Source organism: Phyllostomus discolor, chromosome 4 (assembly GCF_004126475.2).
Source record: "Phyllostomus discolor isolate MPI-MPIP mPhyDis1 chromosome 4, mPhyDis1.pri.v3, whole genome shotgun sequence".
NCBI classification, from domain to species: Eukaryota; Metazoa; Chordata; class Mammalia; order Chiroptera; family Phyllostomidae; genus Phyllostomus; species Phyllostomus discolor.
In genome coordinates, this window is record NC_040906.2 from 109,380,286 (window position 1) to 109,401,985 (window position 21,700).

General features: G+C 38.5%; 1 protein-coding gene across 1 annotated transcript in view; it reads right to left on the bottom strand.

Moving 5' to 3' along the window:
• Positions 1–21,700, bottom strand: part of SLC26A8 (solute carrier family 26 member 8) — a 70,904-nt gene that overhangs the window by 21,072 nt on the left and 28,132 nt on the right. Inside the window, exons 5-9 of the mRNA XM_028510335.2 lie at positions 19,508–19,672; positions 18,715–18,864; positions 14,274–14,356; positions 2,270–2,417; positions 1,245–1,358 (exon numbers count right to left, since the gene is read on the bottom strand). Of these exons, the coding sequence (XP_028366136.1) occupies positions 1,245–1,358; positions 2,270–2,417; positions 14,274–14,356; positions 18,715–18,864; positions 19,508–19,672 (660 nt within the window). The remainder of the gene's footprint in view (positions 1–1,244; positions 1,359–2,269; positions 2,418–14,273; positions 14,357–18,714; positions 18,865–19,507; positions 19,673–21,700) is intronic.

Sequence of the window (21,700 nt, forward strand, 5' to 3'; positions counted from 1 at the left end):
CTTCTGATCCTTGACCTATTCCCTGATTTCAATTCTGATGGTTCTTTGACACTTTGACATTTCATCAGGCTGAGACAGAACACCTCTCATGCTGTAAAGTTGTGACTTTGATCTAGTAAGTTCAACATTCATGAGTGTTGCACTCATGCCTGAAGTTAGGCGAGGGGGTTGGCCTTTAGAGCCTTCCTTACCATCAGTCTTCCTTTCCTCCTCCAGCCCCTGGCCACCCGCCTATACACCTAGTTTACTCATTCAGAATACCTGAAGAGAGTCTGACTTTGACAATTTTCTCTTACACAAAGGTACAATGGTCATAAATTCCCTAGGCTCGTCTAGACAAAGACCTTTCTTTCTACCATGAGACCCCCATGCCAGGCTCTTGGAGGAAGCCAAGACAGTTTCTAGTTTGACTGCCAGGATGAAGAGAGCTGTGTTATTGTTTTCCCAGACTAGGGCTGAGAATATATCTCTCATAGAAAAAATATTAATGGGTGATGGTTAGTTTATCTGCAATATTGTTCTTTAGGTATGTTACATGGAAAATACATTTTTTGTAGGCTAAAATAGAGAAGCTTCTCACATAGAATAATACTTCTATAGAAAATGACTTTCAAGTTCCACAATGACAAATAACTTTTAAGACAAAAATCTAAGCAAAAATTAAGGCAAGCATGAAATCCAAATTCTTCCAAGAGATCTTCCCCAACAAGTGTAACATTGAAAAGTAACAAAATGGAGACCATTACACTAAGCGAAATACAAGTACCATGTGGTTTCACTCATATGTGGAATCTAATGAACTAACAAGGAAAATAGAAACAGACTCATAGATAGAGAACAGACTGACAGCTGTCAGAGGGGTGGAGGATTGTGGGGTGGGTGAAAGAAGTGAGGGGACCAAACAAAGAAGACAAAAAACAAAACAATCAAACAGAAAACCTCATAGACACAGGCAACAGCATGGTGATTACCCGAGGGAAGGGGAGTGGAGGGAGGTAGAAGAGAGCAAAGAGCAGATAAATGGTGACAGAAGGAGACTCAAGTCAAGTCAACATACAGGTGATGCAGTATAGAATTGTACATCTGAACCTTTACAATTTTATTAGCCAATGTCACCCCAATAAATTCAATTAAAAAATAAAATAGCAGCATGATTAAACTAATGCAATTCCTTTCTATGAATATATATATAAGGAAACATAAATATCTTTATAGGTTAGAGATCAAATTCTGTTTCAACATACCTGTTGTCTTCCTCCAGATTTATCCTGGATTATGGTGCTGACAACAGCACCAGTAACCACACAAGATCTGAAAAATGAGCTGACGACATTGCAAAGCCCAATGACTATTAGATCCTATAAAGAAATGGCAAACATATACTTGAAGCCTGTGTGATCTTGTTGCCCAATGTCACCTCAATAAAATAAATAAATAAATGAATGAATGAATAAATAAATAAATAAATAAATAGTAAGCTTTACTAAAAAAAAAAAAAGAAATGGCAAACAATTTAGGCCCACTACTTGTTGAAGAATGCTGATTTCAAATAACACTGAAATATTCTTAGAAAGGACAAAAGGATGGCACATCTGGTTTCTACATTAAGATGAAACTTCGTTTTAGGTAGTGATCACAAGAAAAGCTCTTTTCAAAGTGAGAAAATGAGACTTTTGCCTTTTTATTCTCCTTCTCATGATCACTAGGACTTAGAATGACAGAGAGGTCTTAGTACTGTTTTTCTCTCTTCCTTCTAAACTATCCTAAAAGTCAAAGTGGGACACCTCATGCTTCCAGATTTCCTTTTTGAATCCTAGGGAAAGGGCCAAACTGAGGAGATTTTCCGAAAATAAAAAAAGACAAGTCTTTCTGGGAAATTGACTTAATTATATAAATTAGCAGCCTGGTTTTGCTGTTCCATATCATTTCTCACTGCACCTCAGAGTGTAGCTGACTTCTGAGGACTTGGTGGACAGGGAGATAAAATTAAGAGGAGAGACCTCTGCTAGCTCAACAACATGATGCCACGTGCTATCTTCTTGTATCCCTACACCGTATCTGTTCTAGGGGAAATAACACATCGATTCAGGTAGCTTCATAGCTAAGTGTGCCACACTTCTCAAAAAGCCTTTGGTAATTACAGTTTAAATTTTGGTCCATGTGATTCTCTGGTTGCAGAAAAATCCAGTCTTCATGTTAGCAGGAACCTCAGTTTAGAGAACAAAGACTTAAGGGTCAGAGGAAGTAAGAGAAAGGCCTGCCTTCTCACCTGGTTGGAATTGACATTATAGTTATGGAAACTGGCAATCTTCTTGCCCAGGAATACGAGCAGTGAGGAGCTCACTAAAGCTAAGAAGAAGGCTTCTAAAATAATTTCCTGAAGAATGTTGAAGTCTGGAGTAACAGGATACAGGAAGCTGAAATAAAATGGAATTATTCCTGGAGGGCAGGAATCATTTATTGGTCCCTCCCCAACTCCACCTGTATTATACAGGGCAGATCCTGATGCTTAAAAATAATAACAATAACAGAAATAAGAACAATGGAGGCAGCAGCCTGCCAATGCTGCTAGCAAACTAAGCCAAATTACAAAAGCCATTAAGAGGCTGTACTTGGCTGTCTTCTAGTTCAAGGTTTCTGCCATGTAGCAATGGGAACAAATAGAACAGGCAAAACCCACAAAGATGGATGAGAAATGGTTTATTTACAGTACTTGAGATCATACCAGTGGCCAAACAATAGGCAGATGTCACACCTAAGATGGTTTAGAGCTAAAAAGCTCAGTATATTTCCTTCTATTCACACTCACTTTTTAGGGTGTAATTTTAGTCATTTTCCTTTATACAAATTACTTCCAATTCTATCTACACCTTCCCTCCTGAGGTTTTATTTTCCTTCAAGTTTTTGCTGTTGTGGTAAAAAACGTATAACTTCAGATTTACCATCTTTTGCATTTCTAACTACAGTTCAGTAGTATTAAGTGCACTCATAATGTGCAACCATCACCATCATCAACTCCATAACTCTTTTCATCGTGTGAAATGGCAACTCTATACTCATTACTCAGTAACTCTCCATTTCACCCTCCCCCCAGACTTGGCAACCACTATTCTATTCTCGGTCTTGATGATTTTCTCTACTCTAAGTACTTCATATAAGTGAAAAATACTGTATTTGTCTTTTTGTGACTGGCTTATTTCACCTAACATAATGTCCTCAGTGTTCATCCTGGTTGCAGTATACATGAAAATGTCCTTCCTTTTTAAGGCTGAATAACAGTTTACTGTATGAATGTATCCATTGCTTATCCATTCATCTGCCGATGGACATGGTTTCTTCCACATTTTCGCTACGAACAATAATGCCATGAACATGGGTACACAAATAGAAAGTTGAGACCTTGCTTTCAACTTGAGACCCTGCTATACATTCAGGAGTGGAAATGCTGTCTCATATGAAAATTCTATTTTTAATTTTTTGAGGATGTGCCATACTGCTTTCCACAGTAGCTGTACTATTTTACCTTTTTTACTAACAGTGCACAAGGATTCCATTTTCTCACATCTATACCAACACTTGTTATTTTGTCTTTTTTTTTTTTTGCAGCCATCCTAGTGGGTGTGTGAGGTAGTATCTCATCGTAGTTTTGATTTGCATTTCCCAAGTGATTAATGGTGCTGAATGTCTCACCTTGTACTTATTGCCCATCTGCATATCTTCTTTGGAAAAATGTCAAGTCCTTTCCCCATTTTTTGAATCAGGTGGAGTTTTCTGTTGTTGCTTATCAGGAGTTCTCTATATATTTTGAATATTAATCCTTATCAGATATTTGATTTTCAAATATTTTCTCCCATTCTGTGGGTTACTTTTTTACTCTGTTAATTGTGTCTTTCAATGCACGAAAGTTTTTAATTTTCATGAAGTTTAATTTGTCTATTTTCTTTTGTTGTCTGTGCCTTTGGTGGCATATCCAAGAAATCATTGCCAAATACGACGTATGAAGCTTTTGCTCAATGTTCACTTCTAAGAGTTTTATAGTTTTAGGTCTTACATTCAGGTCTTTGACCAATTTTGAGATAATTTTCATATATGGTTTTAGGTAAGAGTCCAACTTTATTCTTTTGCATATGGATATCCAGTTTTCCCAGTACCATTGTTGAAAAGATAGTCCTCTCCCATGTAGTCTTTACATTCTTGTGATTTGACCATGTATGTGAGGGTTTATTTCTGAGCTCCCCATTCCCTTGGTCTGTATGTCTGTCTTTATGCTGGTACCACAATGTTTTTTATTATTGTTGCTTTGTAGTGAGTTTTAAAATTAGGAAGTGCGAGTCCTCCAACTTTGTTAATCTTTTTCAGAATTGTTTTGACTATTTGGGGCTTTTTGAAATTCCATAAGAATTTTATTGCATATGAGGTTTTTATTTCTGCAAAAATCTTCATTTGGACTTTGATAGGGATTGATTTGAATCTGCGGACTGCTTTGGGATGTGCCTTCATTTATTAATGTTTTCTTTAATTTCTCTCACTAATGTTTTGTAGCTTTCATTGTGTAAGACTTTCACCTCCTTGGTTAATTCCTAAGTATTTTATTCTTTTGATACTATTGTAAATGGAATTGTTTTCATAACTTTCTGTTCAGATTGCTCACTGTCAGTCTATAGAAAAGTTGTCTCTTTTTGTGTGTTGGCTTTTATCCTGCTACTTGCTAAATTTGTTCTAATAATTTTTTGCACGTGGAATCTTTAGGGTTTCCACATATAAACTCAAATCATCACAACAAGGGTAATTTTACTTCTTCCTTTCCAATGTGGATGCCCCTTTTTAATGCCTCATTGCTCTGGCTAGCACTTCCTGCACTATGTTGAATAGAAGTGGTGAAAGTGGGCGTCCTTGCCTTGTTCCTGATCTCAGAAGAAAAGCTTTCAGTTTTTCAACATTGAGTGTGATGTTTGCTGTAGATTTTTCATATATAGCTCTTTAAATTTAAAGTCTATTTTGTCAGATATCAGTATACCCACTCCTGCTCTCTTTAGTTTACTACTTACTCAGAATATTTTATCCCTTTTACTTTCAGTCTGTCTTTGGATCTAAAGTGTGCCTCTCGCAGACAGCATATTGTTGAATTATGTGTTTTTATCCATTCTGTCAATCTGTCTTTTGGTTGGAGAGTTTAACCCATTTACATTTAAAGTAATTACTTATAAAGAGGAATTTTTGTAATTTTTGTGAACTTTTGTAATTTTGTTATTTATTTCTTTTCATGCCTTATAGCTTTATTTGTTCATTTCCTGTATTACTGTCTTCTTTTGTGTTTAGTTGCTTTTTTATTTCTTAAAATGTGTCTGTTATTTATGTTCTCTTTATTGAGATACAATAGACAATAAAATGGTAAAATCTTTAAAGTGTACAATGAGATAATTTGATATTTAGTTGATTTTTTATAGTCAAGTGTTTACATTTCTAATTTCCTTTTGTATATTCTATAGCTATTTTCTTTATGGTTGTCATGGGGATTACACTTAATGTCCTAAAGTTATAACACTCTAATCTGAATTTATACCAGTTTAACTTCAGTAACACATAAAAACTCTGTGCCTTTACAGCTCTATTCTCACCCCTTTTGGTTATTGGTTTTGGTCACAAAATTACATCACATATGTTGTATACTCTGAAACATAATTCTTATAAATGCATTAGTCTCTTAAATTATGTAGAAGTCAAAATGCGGAGTTAAAAAAATATTGTAACAATAATAGTAACTTTTGTAAATGCCCGACATTTACTTTTATTGAGATATTTATTTTTTCATACAGCTTCAAGTTACTGTCTAATGTCCTTTCATTTCACTTTGAAGCCTTCCTTGAGCATTTTTGTAGGGTAGGTCTAGTGGTAATGAAGTCCCTCAGTTTTTGTTCATCAGGGAATATCTTAATTTCTCCTTCACTTGAGAAGGACAATTTTGTGAGATATAGGATCCCTTTTTAAAATTTTTAAATTTTTAAATTTATTTTTAAGTATTTTTTCATCAATGATACTATTACAGTTTTCCCGATTTTCCCCTCTTTGTCCCCCTATGCCCAGTATCCCCTTCCCTCCAGCAATGCCCCCCACCCTTAGTTCATGTCCATGGATCAGGCATGTAAGTTCTTTGGCTTCTCCATTTCCTGTACTATTCTTAACCTCCCCCTGTCTATTTTGTACCTACCAGTTATGCTTCTTAATCTCTGTACTTTCCCCTCCATTCTCCCCTTTCCAGCTCCTAGCTGATAACCCTCCAAATAATTTCCATGTCTATGATTCTGTTCCTGTTCTAGTTGTTTACTTAGTTTGTTTTTGTTTTTTAAATTCAGCTATTTGTAGTTGTGAGTTTGTTGCCTTTTTAATGTTCATAGTTTTGATCTTCATTTTGTTAAACAAGCCCCTTTAACATTTTATATAATAATGGCTTGGTGACAATAAATTCCTTTAGCGTAACCTTCTCTGGAGAGTACTTAATCTGCCCTTCCATTTTAAATGATAGCTTTCCTGGATAGAATAATCTTGGTTATAGGTCATTGCTTTTCATCATTTTGGATACTTCTTGCAAGTCTCTTCTTGCCTGAAAAGTTGTTTTTGAGAAATCAGCTGACAGTCCCATGGGAACTCTTGTAGGTAACTCTCTGCTTTTTTCTTGCTGCTTTTAAGAGTCTCTGTTTATCTTTAACCTTTGGTATTTTAATTATGATGTGTCTTGGTGTGTTCCTTTTTCGGTTCAACTTGTTTGGGATTCTCTGTGCTTCCTGGACTTGCATGTCTATTTCCTTCACCAAATTAGGGGAGTTTTCATTCATCATTTTTTCAAATAAGTTTTCAATTTCTTGCTCTTCCTCTTCTCCTTGTGGCACCCCCATGATTCAGATGTTGGCACTTTTGGAGGTGTCCCAGAGTCTTCCTATACTCTCCTTGTTCTTTTTTAAATTCTTGTTTCTTCATTTTGTTTTGATTGAATGTGTTTGTCTTTCTTAAGTTCCAAAGCATTGATTTGAATCCTGGCTTCTTTACCTTCTCTGCTAGTTCCCCGTGGATTTTTCTTTATTTCATTTAGTGTAACCTCCATTTCTTCCCTTATGTTTTTGCCATACTCAGTGAATTCTCTGAGTATCTTTATGACTGGTGTTTTGAACTCTGTATCTGCTAAGTTGGCTATCTCTGTTTCGTTTAGTTTTTTTTCCCCCTGAGGTTTTATTCTGTTCTTTCATTTGGTCCATATTTATTTGTCTCCCCAACTTGGCACCCTCCCGGTGTTTGTTTCTGTATATTAAGTAGAGCTGCTTTGACTCCCTGACTTAGGGAAACTGTTAAGCTGTAAGGGACAGAGCCTTAGGTATTCTCCAGGGTGGTGCAGCATGCTTCACTACTTTGTTGTGCTATGTGTTGAGGGGAGGGATTGGAGAGGGGACCGTGCCACTGCCTGGCTTTACTCACCCATTCCAGTCACTTCACCCACTTCCTGTATGCAACTGGTGCCCTTCTAGCTGTGTCCTGGTGGTGGTTCCCAGAGTAGGTGGGTTTGTGTACATTCTAGATCCACAAGCACCCTTTAAACGGACTCTCCTGAGAAACTGGCAGTGTCTTCTGCTGCCCCAACACCCACTGGTTTTTACAGCCAGATGTTGTGAGGCTTTATTTTCCTGGCACAGGAACCCTGGGCTGTGTGGTCTGGCCTGTGGCTGAAATTGCTCGCTCCCGAGGTCTCCCTCCCAGTTTTTATCCACCACAGATGAATGTGGGATAGCCTGTTCCACCACTGTTGCCACTGACACATTTCCATGCTGCACCATGCCCTCTCTGCCCTGGCTCCCATCTCTACCCCTCCTACTGGTCTGGATGAATATACCTTCTTTAAATCATTGGTTGTCAGACTTCCATACCCTTTGATTTTCTGGCAGTTCTGGGTGTTTTTTGTTTTGAGATTAGTTGTGATTCTTCTTGTGGTTGTGCAAGGAGACAAAGCATGTCTACCTATATCTCCATCTTGACTGGAAGTCCCAGGATTCTTGATTGGTCCTTTTTTTCTTTTAGTATTTTCAATATGTTGACCTATTACATTGCAGCCTCTAAAGTTTCTGACAAGAAATCTGCTCATTTATTTTATTGAGAAGCCCTTGTGTGTTATGAGTCACTTCTCTCCTGCTGCTTTCAAGATTCTCTCTTTGTCTTTGGAAAGTTTGATTATAATGTTTCTAGGTGTGGGTCTCTTTGAGTTCATCTAACTGGGAATTTGTTGAGCTTCTTAGATGTTTATATTCATGTCTTCCATCAAATTTGGGGTGTTTTCAGCCATTATTTCTTCAAATATTCTCTACACCCCTTTCTCTTCTGTTTCTGAGACTCCCATGATGTGTCTATTGGTCTTCTTGTATGATGTCCTAGAGGCCCCATAGGCTCTGTTCACTTTTCTCCAATCTATTTTTTTTTCTGTTCCCTAGACTAAATAATTTTCATAGTCCTATCTTCCAGTGCACTGATTCTTTTGATTACTCAAATCTGCCTATGGGTACCTCTACAGCCATGTGTTGCTTAATGATGGTGATACATTCTGAGAAGTGTGTCATTAGGTGATTCCATCATTGTACAAACATCACAGAGTCCATTTACATAAATCTAGATGGTATGGCTAACCACAAACCTAGGCTAAATGGTACAGCCTATTGCTGCTAGGCTACAAACCTGTATAGCATGTTACTGAACTGAATACTATAGGCATTGTAACACAATAGTAAGTATTGTGTGTCTAAATATATCTAAACATCGAAAAGATACAGTAAGAATGTGATAAAAGACAAAATATGGTACATTTGTATAGGGCATTTACCGTGAATGGAGCTTGCAGGACTAAGTTGCTCTGGGTGAGTCAGTGAGTGAGTAGTGAGTGAATACAAAGGCCCAGGACATGACTGTATACGGCTGTATGCTTTACAAACCCAGTACATACAAGTTTGTAAAGTATACAGCAGTGTACAGTAATTTTAGCTACACTAAATTTTGAAAAAAGTAATTTTCTTTCTTCAGTAATAAATTAACCTTAATTTACTATAAACTTTTTACTTTATAAACCTAAAATGTTTAATTTTGACTCTTTTGTAATAAACCTTACCTTAAAAACATACAATCACATCATACAACTGTACAAAATATTTTCTTACTTTATATCCTTATTCTATAACTTTTCTATTTTTAAAGTTTTTTTTCTTTTTAAACTTTTTGGTTAAAAATTAAGACACAAACACACACATTAGCCTAGGCTTATATTGGGTCAAGATCATTAATGTTACTGTCTACCACCTCCACCTCTTGTCCCACTGGAAGGTCTTCAGGGGCAACGACACGCGTGGAGCTGTCCTCTCCTACGGTAGCAATGCCTTCCTCTGGAACACCTCCTGCAGGCCCAGCCTGAGGCTCTTCTTCAGGAGGTGTCACTGTTTTCAGAAATTTTGTCCATTGTGGTTTGCTTGGTTTGTTTATTTTTTTCATCATAATTTGATCATAAGCAGATAATGCACTATGAACATTTCTATTAATAAAAACCTTTTGGTGTTGGGTCTATGTTTTCAAGAAGCTCATTAAGGTCTGCAAAACTTTTGTTAAACTCTTCACCGTTAGTTTTGATGAGGGTTCTTATTTTTCTGCAGTTTCCTTTTGTCTTGCCTATTCTTCTACTATGTGATCTTGTTCTAGTTCCAACAATTCCTCACTAGTCAATCCCCCAGGAACTGCCTCTGCAAGCTCCTCAATGGCATCCTCACCCACACCCAGGTTGAAGTTGTTTTCCAGCTCAACCACAACCTTCTTGATTTTTGTGATCTCCTTATCCTCGGAAAATACTTTGAAGTCATGGAAAAAATTCTGAGTGTCTTCTTCCAGATGCTGTTCATACACTCCTTGGTGACATGACCTCATGTCCAAGCCAGGTTCTTGATGTAGTCATATACATTGTGATCCTTCCAGAATTGCATCATTGTCTTCTCAGTGTCTTTGTGAGCTGCAGCAATAGCCTGAGCAAAGGTCTTTCTCAAGTAGTAGGCCTTAAAAGCTGTTGTAACTCCTTAATCCTTTGGTTGAGTGAAAGAGGCAAAGTTTGGAGGGTGAAATACCACTTTGATATTGGGATGAGGATCACCAATAAAAGGAGGATATTTGGGAGCATTATCAACAATAAGCAAAATCTTAAGAGGTATGTTATTCTCCGAACGGTACTCCTCCATCGTGCTGGTGTAGTGATTCAGGACAACATCTTAGAAGAGGACCTGTGTCATCCGGTATGTGTGGCTCCTGCGGTGCACTGGCAGTGTGTGCGTACTGACATGCTGGAAGGTCCTGGGGTTCTCAGGGTGCCAGGTCACAAAGGATTTCAACTTTTTAGCCTGCAATATCACCCCCAAGCAAGGCTATTATCCTGTCTTAAAGGCTTTGAAACCTGGAATTGCTTGGCCTCCTTATGGATGGAAGTTCTTTCAGGCATCCATTTCCAGAATAGGGAGGTTTTTCATCCATAATGACTATAATATTTGTTCTGGAAAGTAATTTTCCTCCACAATCAGCTTACTTAGAGTTTCCTTCATATCAGCACTCATAGAACTTACCACTCACTTTCACATTATGTAAGGAATATTGAATCACTTAAGACACCCAGAGCTAGCAGTAAATGAAACACTGTAGTTGGGTCTAGTCTTTTCTCTCAAGATCACAAACTTTTTGCTGTGGCCCTGGTGTCATGGTGCTAAGAGAGATACATACAATTTCTCCACATGCTTCCCAATACTTGTTATTTCTTGTGTGTTGTTTTAAAATAATAGCCATTCCAACAGGTATGGGTGATATCTCATTGTGCTTTTGATTAGCATTTCCTGATGATTAATGATACTGAGCACATTTTCATGTATCTATTTGCCATCTGTATGTCTTCACTGGAAAAATGTCTATTCATATCTTCTGCCCACTTTTGAATGAAATTAATTTTTTGCTATTGAGTTATATGAGTTTTTATATATTTAAGACATTAACTCCTTACCAGGTATATACTATGCACATATTTGCTCACAGTTGACAGGCTCCCTTTTCATATATTTTATTTTTTTAATTGTTGTGCTATTATAGTTGTCCCATGTTTTTGGTTTTTCATTTTTTTTTTGCTGGTGTCATTTGCTGTGCAGAAGGTTTTAGTCTGATGTAGCCCCACCTGTTTATTTTTGCTTTTTTTTTTTGCCTTTTCTTTTAGAGTCAGATCTGAAAAAAATCATCACAAAGATCAATATCAAGGAGCTTACTGTTTATGCTTTCTTCCAGAAATTTTATGATTTTAGGTCTTAAATTTAATTCTTACTCAATTTTGAGTTAATTTTTGTGGCCCGGTTTCATTCTTTTGTTTGTGGCTGTCTAGTGTTCCCAACATCATGTATTCAAGAGACTGTCTTCCCCTTTGTATATTCTTGTAACTCTGTTATAAATTAATTGATCATATATACATGGGTGTATTTCTGGGCTCTTTATTCTATTGCTTTGACCTATATGTGTGTTTTTATTCTTTTTAAGTATGTTATTGATTATGCTAGTACCATTGTCCCAATTTTTCCACATTTGTCCCCTTCTGCCTGGTACCCTCCTTTACTCCAGCAATCCCTCTCCCTGCCTTAGTTCATGTCCATGGGTCCTGCATGTAAGTTCTTTGACTTCTCCATTTCCCATGTTATTCTTAACCCCCTATTTTGTACCTACCATCTATGCTTCTTAATCCCTGTGCCATTTCCCCCATTCTCACCTTCCCCCTCCCAGCTAATATAACCCTCCAAATGATCTCCATAATTACAATTCTGTTCCTGTTCTGGTTGTTGCTTAGTCTGTTTTGTTGTTGTTTTTTGTTTAAAGATTCAGTTGTTGATAGTTGTGAGTTTGTTAAATTTTTAATGTTTATAGTTTTGATTTTCTCCTTTTTCTTAAATAAGTCCTTTTAACATTTCATGTAATAATGGCTTGGTGATGATGGATTCCTTTAGTTTCACCTTGTCTGGGAAGCACTTTATCTTCCCTTCCATTCCAAATGATAGCTGCTGGACAGAGTAATCTTGGTTGTAGGTCCTTGCTTTTCATCACTTTGAATACTTCTTGCCAGTTTCTTCTTGCCTACAAAGTTTCTTTTGAGAAATCAGCTGACAGTCTTCTGGGCACTCCTTTGTGGGTAACTGTCTCCTTTTCTCTTGCTGCTTTTAAGATGTTCTGTTTATCTTTAACCTTTGACATTTTAATTATGATGTGTCTTGGCGTGTTCCTCTTTGGGTCCAACTTGTTTGGGACTCTTTGTGCTTCCTGGACTTGCATGTCTATTTCCTTCACCAAATTAGGGAAGCTTTCTTTCATTATTTTTTCAAATAAGTTCTCAATTTCTGCTCTTCCTCTTCTTCTGGCATCACTATGATTCAGAAGATGGCATGTTTGGAGATGTCCCAGAGCCTTCATATACTATCCTTGTTTTTTTAAATTCTTGTTTCTTCTTTCCCTTCTCACTGAATGTTTATCTCTTCCTTATGTTCCAAATCATTGCTTTGAATCTTGACTTTCTTCCCTTTACTATTGGTTCACTGTGGACTTTTCTTTATTTCACTTAGTGTAACCTTCATTTATTCCCTTATGTTTTTGCCCTACTCAATGAGTTCTCTGAGCATCCTCATCTCCAGTGTTTTGAACTTTGCATCTGATAGGCTGGTTATCTCCATTTAATTTAGTTCTTTTGGGGGGGGGGTTGTTCTGTTCTTTTATTTGGGCCACATTTCTTTGTCTCCTCAATTTGGCAGCTTCTGTGTTTGTTTCTGTGTATTAAGTAGAGCTTCTTTTACTCCCTGTCATTGTAGTGTGGTGTGGCCTATTTAGAAAAGGCACCTGTGAATTGTGTGGGGCAGAGCCGTAGGAAATTGCCAGGGGCCCAGGTGGGGCAACAAGCTTCACTGCTGTGGTTCTGTGTGGGGAGGGCTTAGGGAGGGGACAGTGCCATTACCTGGCTTCTGGAGGTTTGCCTGGCACTCGCCCCATTTCCAGTCACTTCATCTTGTCTACCTATAACCTTGAATTTTATGATAAAATATAAACAAAAGCTGACTTCATGGTTTCTATCATTAATAACAGAAGCATATCAAATATAATAGAGTGATAGAGTGGTTATAGTCAGATTTTGGAATTAAATAGAAATGGGTTCAAAGAGTAGCTTCACCACTAACCAGCTGTGTGATCATGGATGAGTAATTTAAACTTGACAAGTCTTAGTTTCCTCAGCCATAAAAAGAAGATAATATCTACCTCATAATTAATGTGAGGAGTAAATGAAATAAAATACTTATATGATGTATCAATTCCATTGTTTATATAATTTTTTTCTGAGGGTACAGATCAAACCTTATTTACTGTCACATTCCCTGGGGTCCACCCACTTCCCCCGCCCACCCTAATGAAACAGAATTTCAAATAGATTTAGCCATCATCGGGTGTCACTGAGAACTGTAGGATATTCAGTGTGGTTTGTCGAAGTAGCCTCCTTGGTGACCCTGGGGGCGAGCCACTATCTCTAACTCTTGACGGTACTCCCCACTGAACAGCATGAGGAAATGAACAACGTTCTTCAAAAGCCTACCTGTGAGTCAACAAACTGCAGTATATTGCCTTTCTTAGCTAAAGTGATCATCTCATCAAGGTTAAAGAAATCATAACTTCCCAACAGAAGCAAGAGTGATGCCCCATAGTCACTGATAGGAATTATAATGTAAATTAATTGTGAATCCCTAAGAACTCTGTATGCCAGACTAGTTGAGGATAGCTTTCTACTCAGAGTAATAGTACAATGTTACTCAAGAACACCGATTCAGTCTAAGTGGCTGAAGACAGAAGGAGCCCCAGGAGAGAGTACTGGAGAGTTAACCAGATAGGCGTGGAGGTTGAGAAGGCCCATAATGTCTTAGGGAGAAAACGCACAAGTGTCTTCGGTACTCCATGCCTCCAACAATTTACTTGGGAAAGGGGACTGGTTCAACTGTGGGAAGAGTCAGAGGCTGACCAGAGAAGAAACAAGGGGGTTGTCCTAGCCCCTTTCATGAACCTCTATGTTCTAAAATGAATGTAAACTTGTGTCCTGAATAGGGCTGTGGCTTAGAGACCCCTAGTGGAGAATATCAATCAAACTATGTGATCAGAGGCTAAGAGAAGGTAAGAGAAAGAGAAAAGTAGTTTTGAAAAATGAAATTACCAACCTATAAGGAATCATATCAATGAGCATCTTGCTGTTTTCTGTGGCCATGTTTATCTTGTTTGCGAATGCACTGAAGCCAAGAACCTGTAGGGGTTAAAAAAAGGCGTACAATCATGTAAGTATTATTTTATGTATTGCTTCCAGGAGTGGAGGCGCCCTTAGCTTCTGGCAGGATAGGGAACGAAATGTGTGTCAGTCCCTATGCATGAAGGCTGCAAAGAGAGGCAGGGCCGGTTCCCTGCAGCCAGGAAGGCAGAAGTCCTCCCTGACTCTTAGTTCCCGAAGCTGTTTTGAGCACGGTAGCCTGAATGAAAAGCAGCTTCAGCCATACAGTGAGGACAAATGAATGCCCTGGACTTCTCTTTCCTCACCAACTATGAACATCTAGCAGGGTGTCCACCCTTTTGGCATCTCTGGGCCACACTGGAAGAAGAGGAGTTGTCTTGGGCCACACATTAAATACATTGCGACATGTAGTCACAAAAATATCTCATAATATTTTAATCATAAAATTTACTATTTTTGTGTTGGGCTGAATTCACAGACATCCTGGGCTGCATGGGGCCCGTGGGCTGCAGGTTGGACACCCCTGATAGAACAAATATAAGCATGTTTTCAGGTAAGAGCTGTATCAAGACCTCAGTTTTAAATAAGATGTAGGTATGTTGCATTTATATAAATAAGTCTTTTGGGGATTGTTGAGTTCTGTTGAGAATTGTATTACTAACTAACTGTTAATAATATGGAACAGCGTTTTATAGCACAAGGAGAAAGGTCTTTAGCAAAGCAATTACTTGCCTTTTTTCCTCCCCATTCATTAATTTCTAAAATGGCAAGTCTCCCTTTCGTTTCAACTAGAAGGAAAATAGATAATCTAGCTGCTGTTATACCTCACAAAGACCTCGCACCAAAGTAAATTAAACCATGGACAATAGAACTCAATGCCTAGGGCTTAAATTTTTTAAATTATTGATTTTAGAGAGAGACAGGAAGAGAGAGAGAGATTGAGATTTGTTGTTCTACTTATTTATGCATTCACTGGTCGACTCCTACATCTGCCCTGACCAGGGATAGAACTCACAACCTTGGTGTATTGGGGCAATGTTCTAACCACAGAGCTACCTGGCCAGGGCCCTGAATGCCTAGGTTTTAAAATAGTAACTATATAGTTGCTTTACCCCATTTTCCTAACATATAAATCTTTTCCCAGCATCTACTCTGAGAGTTCAACCAGACACTGAGCAGGTAGCAGCTGGTCTAGCTGTGGTGCTGTGACCAGATGAAGACCCCTTGGAAGCCTAAAGCTCAGAATGGAGGGAAGAACCTGGATCATCGCTTGAGTCAGAGAAGACAAGCTTTGTTTTTTTGTGTAGTTAAGAGGCAAGAAGTATGGCAAGTAGCCAAGGAACTCTTTTATTTCCAGTGTAAAGATAATACTTGCTCACAAAGGAAAATAGAAAAATATGAAAAATTAACAAGCAAAACTAAATCACCCAAAGGCAACTACTACCGACACTTTTTTCTTGATATTTGCTACACAGTTTAACTACGAACACACAAATAAATGATAAACATATAGTATGTATCATTTCTTATAGCTATGGGACTCTTGAATTATTTGTCAGTAGATTCTAGCTGGATCTCAGTACAGCCTTGAAAATGTTCCTCAGATCTGAGACCACCACCTTAAGGACAGGCCAGATTGGAGGGTGTGTGAAGGCTGCGCTGCACATCTGAACAGTAGCTTCTGGATGGCGCTGTGAGAAACTCTTTACACCCCAGGTCGTAGCCACTATTCTCTTCCATCTCCCGTTTTCCTCACCAGGAGGGAAAATATGAAGTCTTTTTCCAGTTCTAAACTGCACCTCTAATTCCTGCCTTGGGGCAGAAAGTGTTCCCAATCACTGGATAAGTGTATAAGTAGCATATCGGAGGCTTCAGTAACCTCTGAGTATAAGTGAAGTCACAAAAGAGTTTAATACCTAAGTTGCAATGATTCAAAGTCTTCAAGGACTTGTATTGCTGGGCCTCAGATTCCTCCCTCACTTCACTTCATGGCATATCCTAATTACTTACAGCATTCCCCGAGCGGACGTCTTATCACAACTCATCTGCCAGCCACAGGAAGCCCACCGCACCCTCTGTGCTCTCACCTCCCTCCTTCCCTGATTCATTGCTTTCCAGGTTGCTTGAAGGTTAGTACTCCCATTCCTATTGCTGATGTCTCTCAAGAGAGGGTTGGTTTGTGACAACATGGGTAGGTGTTGAGGGCATCATAAGTGAAATAAGCCAGACAGAGAGAAACAAATACTGCCTGATGTCACTTATATGTGGAACCTGAAAACAAAGCCAGTCACACACAGAGAAACAGAGAATAGAGAAGTGGTTGTGGTGGAGGAAATAGGAAAAAGTTGATAAAGAGGTACATACTTTCACCTATGAAACGAACACAGTGTGAGGAACTAATGTAACATGAGGACGATAGCTGATAACTCTGTACTGTATATTTGAAATTTGATAAAAGAATAGAGCTTAAAATGTTCTCACCCCCCACTCCCCAAAAGATGAATATGTGAAGTGATGAATGTGTTAATTAACCAGAGGGGGGAATCCTCTCACAATGTACATATATGTCAACATGATGCACAATTTAGATATCTTACAATTTTACATGTCAGTTATACCTTGGTAAAGCTGAATTAAATGAGACAGCTGATGTATGTGATGCCATCTGCTGGTGGCTCCAAAGCCTTGGGTCCCTAAGGTCCCAGAACTGGGTGGGGTTCCGGGGAAAAGAGAGGTTGCTTCTGACTCCACTCCCTGAACTCCATTTGCACATTGCCTCCTGGGCGCCAGGGCACCACTATTTGCGCACAGTGTTTTAGAAACCTTTTGTAAAAAGACCTTCAGCCTTTGTCCTTTATGAATGAATAGCTTTTCAACTATTCCAGGGAAGAAAGAATATGCACCTCTAGAGAGCCAAACAGTGATGAGACAAAGCTTAGTCTCAGTTTCCAAGCAGTTCCCATGCTCTTTCAGTCATGAACGGTAGAGACCTGGATTAGTTAGTGTAGGATAGGTACGCTGTGGCAACATACAAACCATGCAATCTTAACACATAAAAGTTGTTATTTGCCTGAACGAAGTCCACTGTGGGTCTGTGTCTCTCCAGGGCAGCTCCTTTGCAGAGGGTGCCTCAGGGATCCAAGCTAATTCCACCCACAGGTGCTATCATCTCAGCAAACAGGCCCTCTGACTATCACAGCAGGGGAAGGAAGTACATGGGGGCTCACACCTCGTTTCCCATGCTTTGGCTCCAAAGTCACATGGTCTTGCCTAACTGCAAGGGTGCCTGGGAAATGTGGGGGAGCCTGAGGATATTTGGCAAACTTTAAGTATCTCTACAAGAGAACACTTCTTAAAGGGAAAATAATTCACCTATCCTAATATGAGAAATAATGACTTAAAAATTCTTAAGCTTTATTTATGAAAGTGTCTGTATCATTTTAAATTTTTAATTATAACTGCAAAAGATAAATGTTATCAGTGGATTTTTTAATAAGAAACAATAAATGTTATCATTAGACAGTAGTGAGCCCCAGCTCTGCCACTTACTAGTGACGTGGGTTAGGTGATGCCTTTCACACCTCATCTACCTCAGTGTCTGTACCGTGGTGTGGTGGGAACGGGAGGAGGCCAAGTGACTGCAGGACTGCAGCTAGACTAAAAGAGAAACCAAACTTCTACAGAGAAGAGGATGGAAGTTCACCAATACTCAGCATAGACCCATCACGTATTTGTTTGGAGGATGAAAAGGTGAGTAACTGAATATCTAGAAGTATCAACTGTAGTTGACTTTGGGTGGTGCAGTTATAGGAATTATTTCTCTTTCCTTTTTTTCCTCCTTTATGTTTTGCAAAATTGTTAGGATGAGCCTGTATTGCTTTCAAGAGGAGGAGAAATCTTAATATTTAAATAGTATGAAAAAGAGGCAATAGATGAAAGTCCTTTGAAAATAAGTATGTTTTTTTTAAAGATTTTATTTATTTATTTTTAGAGAGGGAAGGAAGGGAGGGGGAGAGAGAGAGAGAGAGAGAGAGAGAGAGAGAGAAAGAAAGAGAGAAACATCAATGTGGGGTTGCTGGGGGTTATGGCCTGCAACCCAGGAATGTACCCTGGCTGGGAATCGAACCTGGGACACTTTGGTTCCCAGCCCACGCTCAATCCACTGAGCTACGCCAGCCAGGGCTGAAAATAAGTATGTTTTACAAATATAAGCTAGCATTTAAAACTAAATGTATTCCGCTTTGTCACAATTCAACATGTTTTTTAATTATTATTTTTATAGTCTTTCCCTTCCTGGGTTGCTTTTTACTTAATTTTTTAAAAGCCAGGTATTTTAAATGATGTGAATCATGAATTTGGGGCATGAAAACACCTACCAGAAAAGCTTCCATGGGAAACTCAATGGGGTACTGATTGAAGGAAATTCTGATGCATTTGTTGATTCTCAGAGTGACAACAGCAGTTAGAAACAGTAGGATGCTGGTGGAATTAGCTTTTGGGAGAGACATACAGTAGTTAACTATGTTCTGAAAGAAAACAAAATTACAAAGTCTTAGAAAGGATATGTAATTGCCTAAATCTAGAAAATGACACTCTCTAAATTAGTTCAATAAGAAGTCCCTAGGCGGTGTTGCTGGGCAGAAGAGACTTGACCAAGTGAGCAGGTATGTATTTTTTTTTAGTTGAAAAAGTGATATTAAAATATTGTAATGTCCAAAAAGGAAAGAATATACTTTATATATTTCAGTGTAACACAAAGGACCCAGGAGTTCCGTTTGTTAGCCTAATCTGTATTAACTTTCCCAGACCATATAGGTACTTGAGCTTGGCTCCTACGCCATTCTTGCATTCAGGGATTATGTGGCAATTTATGTTCTTTCGATATTTTAGGATACATGTCTGTTATGAGGTATGTAATGGGAAGAATTATAATAGATATATCATACTAAAGATCGCAATTTAATGTAAATCACTTTAGTTTAAAACTCTGAGATCAGGCTTCATCTGGTGTCTCCAACGAATCAAGATTGTAAACCGAGAAAAGAGAAAATTATTTCCAGATCCTGTTGACCCAGCTGCCTATGCAAGAGACTCTCCACTCCAATCCACTTCTTTTGGGGTGCAAAAGGAGGGGCATTTGTAATTTGGGTGAGAGTAGAAACTACTCACGTAGAAGAAGGAGATGGGCCCAGCGTGGAAATGAATCATAATCCCGAAGATGCAAGTCAGCTGGGACTGTATGATGTGTATTGCTGTGGCAGCCAGGTAAGCACTGATCGCAGCCTCCGGAAGATACGTGGTCACAAAGCCAAAACCTAACATGCCCATTGACAGCTGCAGAAAGTTCGGATGAAAGAGAAAAACAGAGGCAGAATGTCATCAAACCAGCAATGGCACCAGCTGACTTCTCTTCAGTGGCTTTCCAACAAGAAAGTTAGGCCAGGCCCCTTTGATGATGCTTCCGTTTCTCCTTCCCTAATCAGCTGTGATTAATGAGACACCGCAGGCCCTTGGCGTTCATTTGGAGACCCCCTACGGGCACCAGACCACACTTCTTTCTTCCCTCGCAAGCACCTAAGCCTAATTTTTTGCCCTAGAATCCATGACCTTGTTGACTTAAGGTTAATGGTAACAGAGTAATCAGAACATGCTTTGCCTTCTTAAAGAGCCTTTTCATCAGAAGCTCTGAGAACCCTTTCCAGGAGATATTAATATTCCTGTGAGGAATGAAGCTTTTCAGAAAGGAAAAGACAATTTAAAAAACTTGAGTTTCAACTCAAACTTCTGGACCTTTGACTCTTATCTTTACTAAGAGTAATTAAATGGAATTTATGTCTTCAGGATTATATATGCTATATATGTGTGTGTGTGTGTGTGTGTGTGTATATATATATATTAGTATTCCACATGCACGTATGCATATAAAACATAAGTATATATTTTAAATGTTATATATAATAAAATAAATTATGTGTGTTTCTAAATATACAAAAGATCTTAAGTACAAACATCAAACTATTAATAGAAGTTATCTTTGGGGAATGGGATTAAAAGTTAGTGGAAATACTTTATAATTTATACCTTATATTATTTGAGATTTTTGCAATATACATGTCCATCTTTTACAATAAAAACACAGTTGGAAAACTGATGGATAAAAGGTGGACCCCAACCCCCTTAAGAGGGTAGGTTCAGAAAACTGGCACAGTGCATGAAGAAGACAGGGAAAACACCCCCAAATCTTGAAGCTTCCTATTGTCACCACTTTATCTTCCACTGGACTAGAAGCTCTCAGAAAACAAAGCTGGAAGAATAAATCTTTTAACTTTAAAAGCTTTTTGTTTCAAAGCTTCCCATCAACTGGGTGCCATGTGGGTCAACTGATACACATGGGTTCCTAGAACACTCATTTAGTGGGGAAAGCCTGTACACAAGGGGTCTGCCATCCAGAAGACAATTCTGGTTTTGGGGGGTCCCTTCTCTTATCTATAACCATAGAACTCTTTCTTGCACAACTGTTATGTGGTATCAGAATCTGTGTTAACATAGTTTTCTAGGGAGCCATTGTCAATCACTCAGAGTTGTCTTGTGACATGAAACCCATCTGCCATTCTTATAGAAAGCAAGCACTAAATGTTCAATGAATGAAAGAAAGGCTCAACAAATGGTTGTTTCCTTCCCATACAACCCCAAGCCAACTAAAGATTATTCCTTTATTTTATATTCTTATGACACTAAACTTTTATTAATATTAATTTTATTAATATTCACTATTGAAGTTTGCACTTTATCTAGAGCACAGATTCTGAAGGCAGATCATCCTGAGCCAGAATCCAAGTTTGGGATCTTACTAGCCAGCTAACTTACCTTGGGCAATTCACTTAACCTCATTGTACATTTGTTTCCTTAAAATAAGGACCATAGTAGTATCCGCCCTCAAAAAGGGAGGGTTGTGAGGATCCAAAGACAATAATACATAAAAAGTGCTTTCAACAATGACTAGTACATAGAAATAAATGTTAGACATTATCATCTAGTTTAGATATCTTTAAATCAATACTTTTTATGTTCAACAATTGTGGGTTGATAGGCAGTTGTCAGAAACAAAAGAGAGACCTCATGCACTCTTTACCTGATTTTCCCTAATAGTAACGTGAAAAGCTAGAGTGCTATGCCTCAATTAGGATGCTCAATAATTCCATCACTGCAAGGATCCCTCCTGTTGATCCTCTGTAGCCAAACCCCACCTGCCTCTCACCTCCCGTCCCTCCTCCGAACCTCATTCTCCTACATCCACCCTCATCCTTAGTCCCTGGCAACAATCAGTTTTCCAGTTCCATAATTTTGTCACTTCAGCAATTT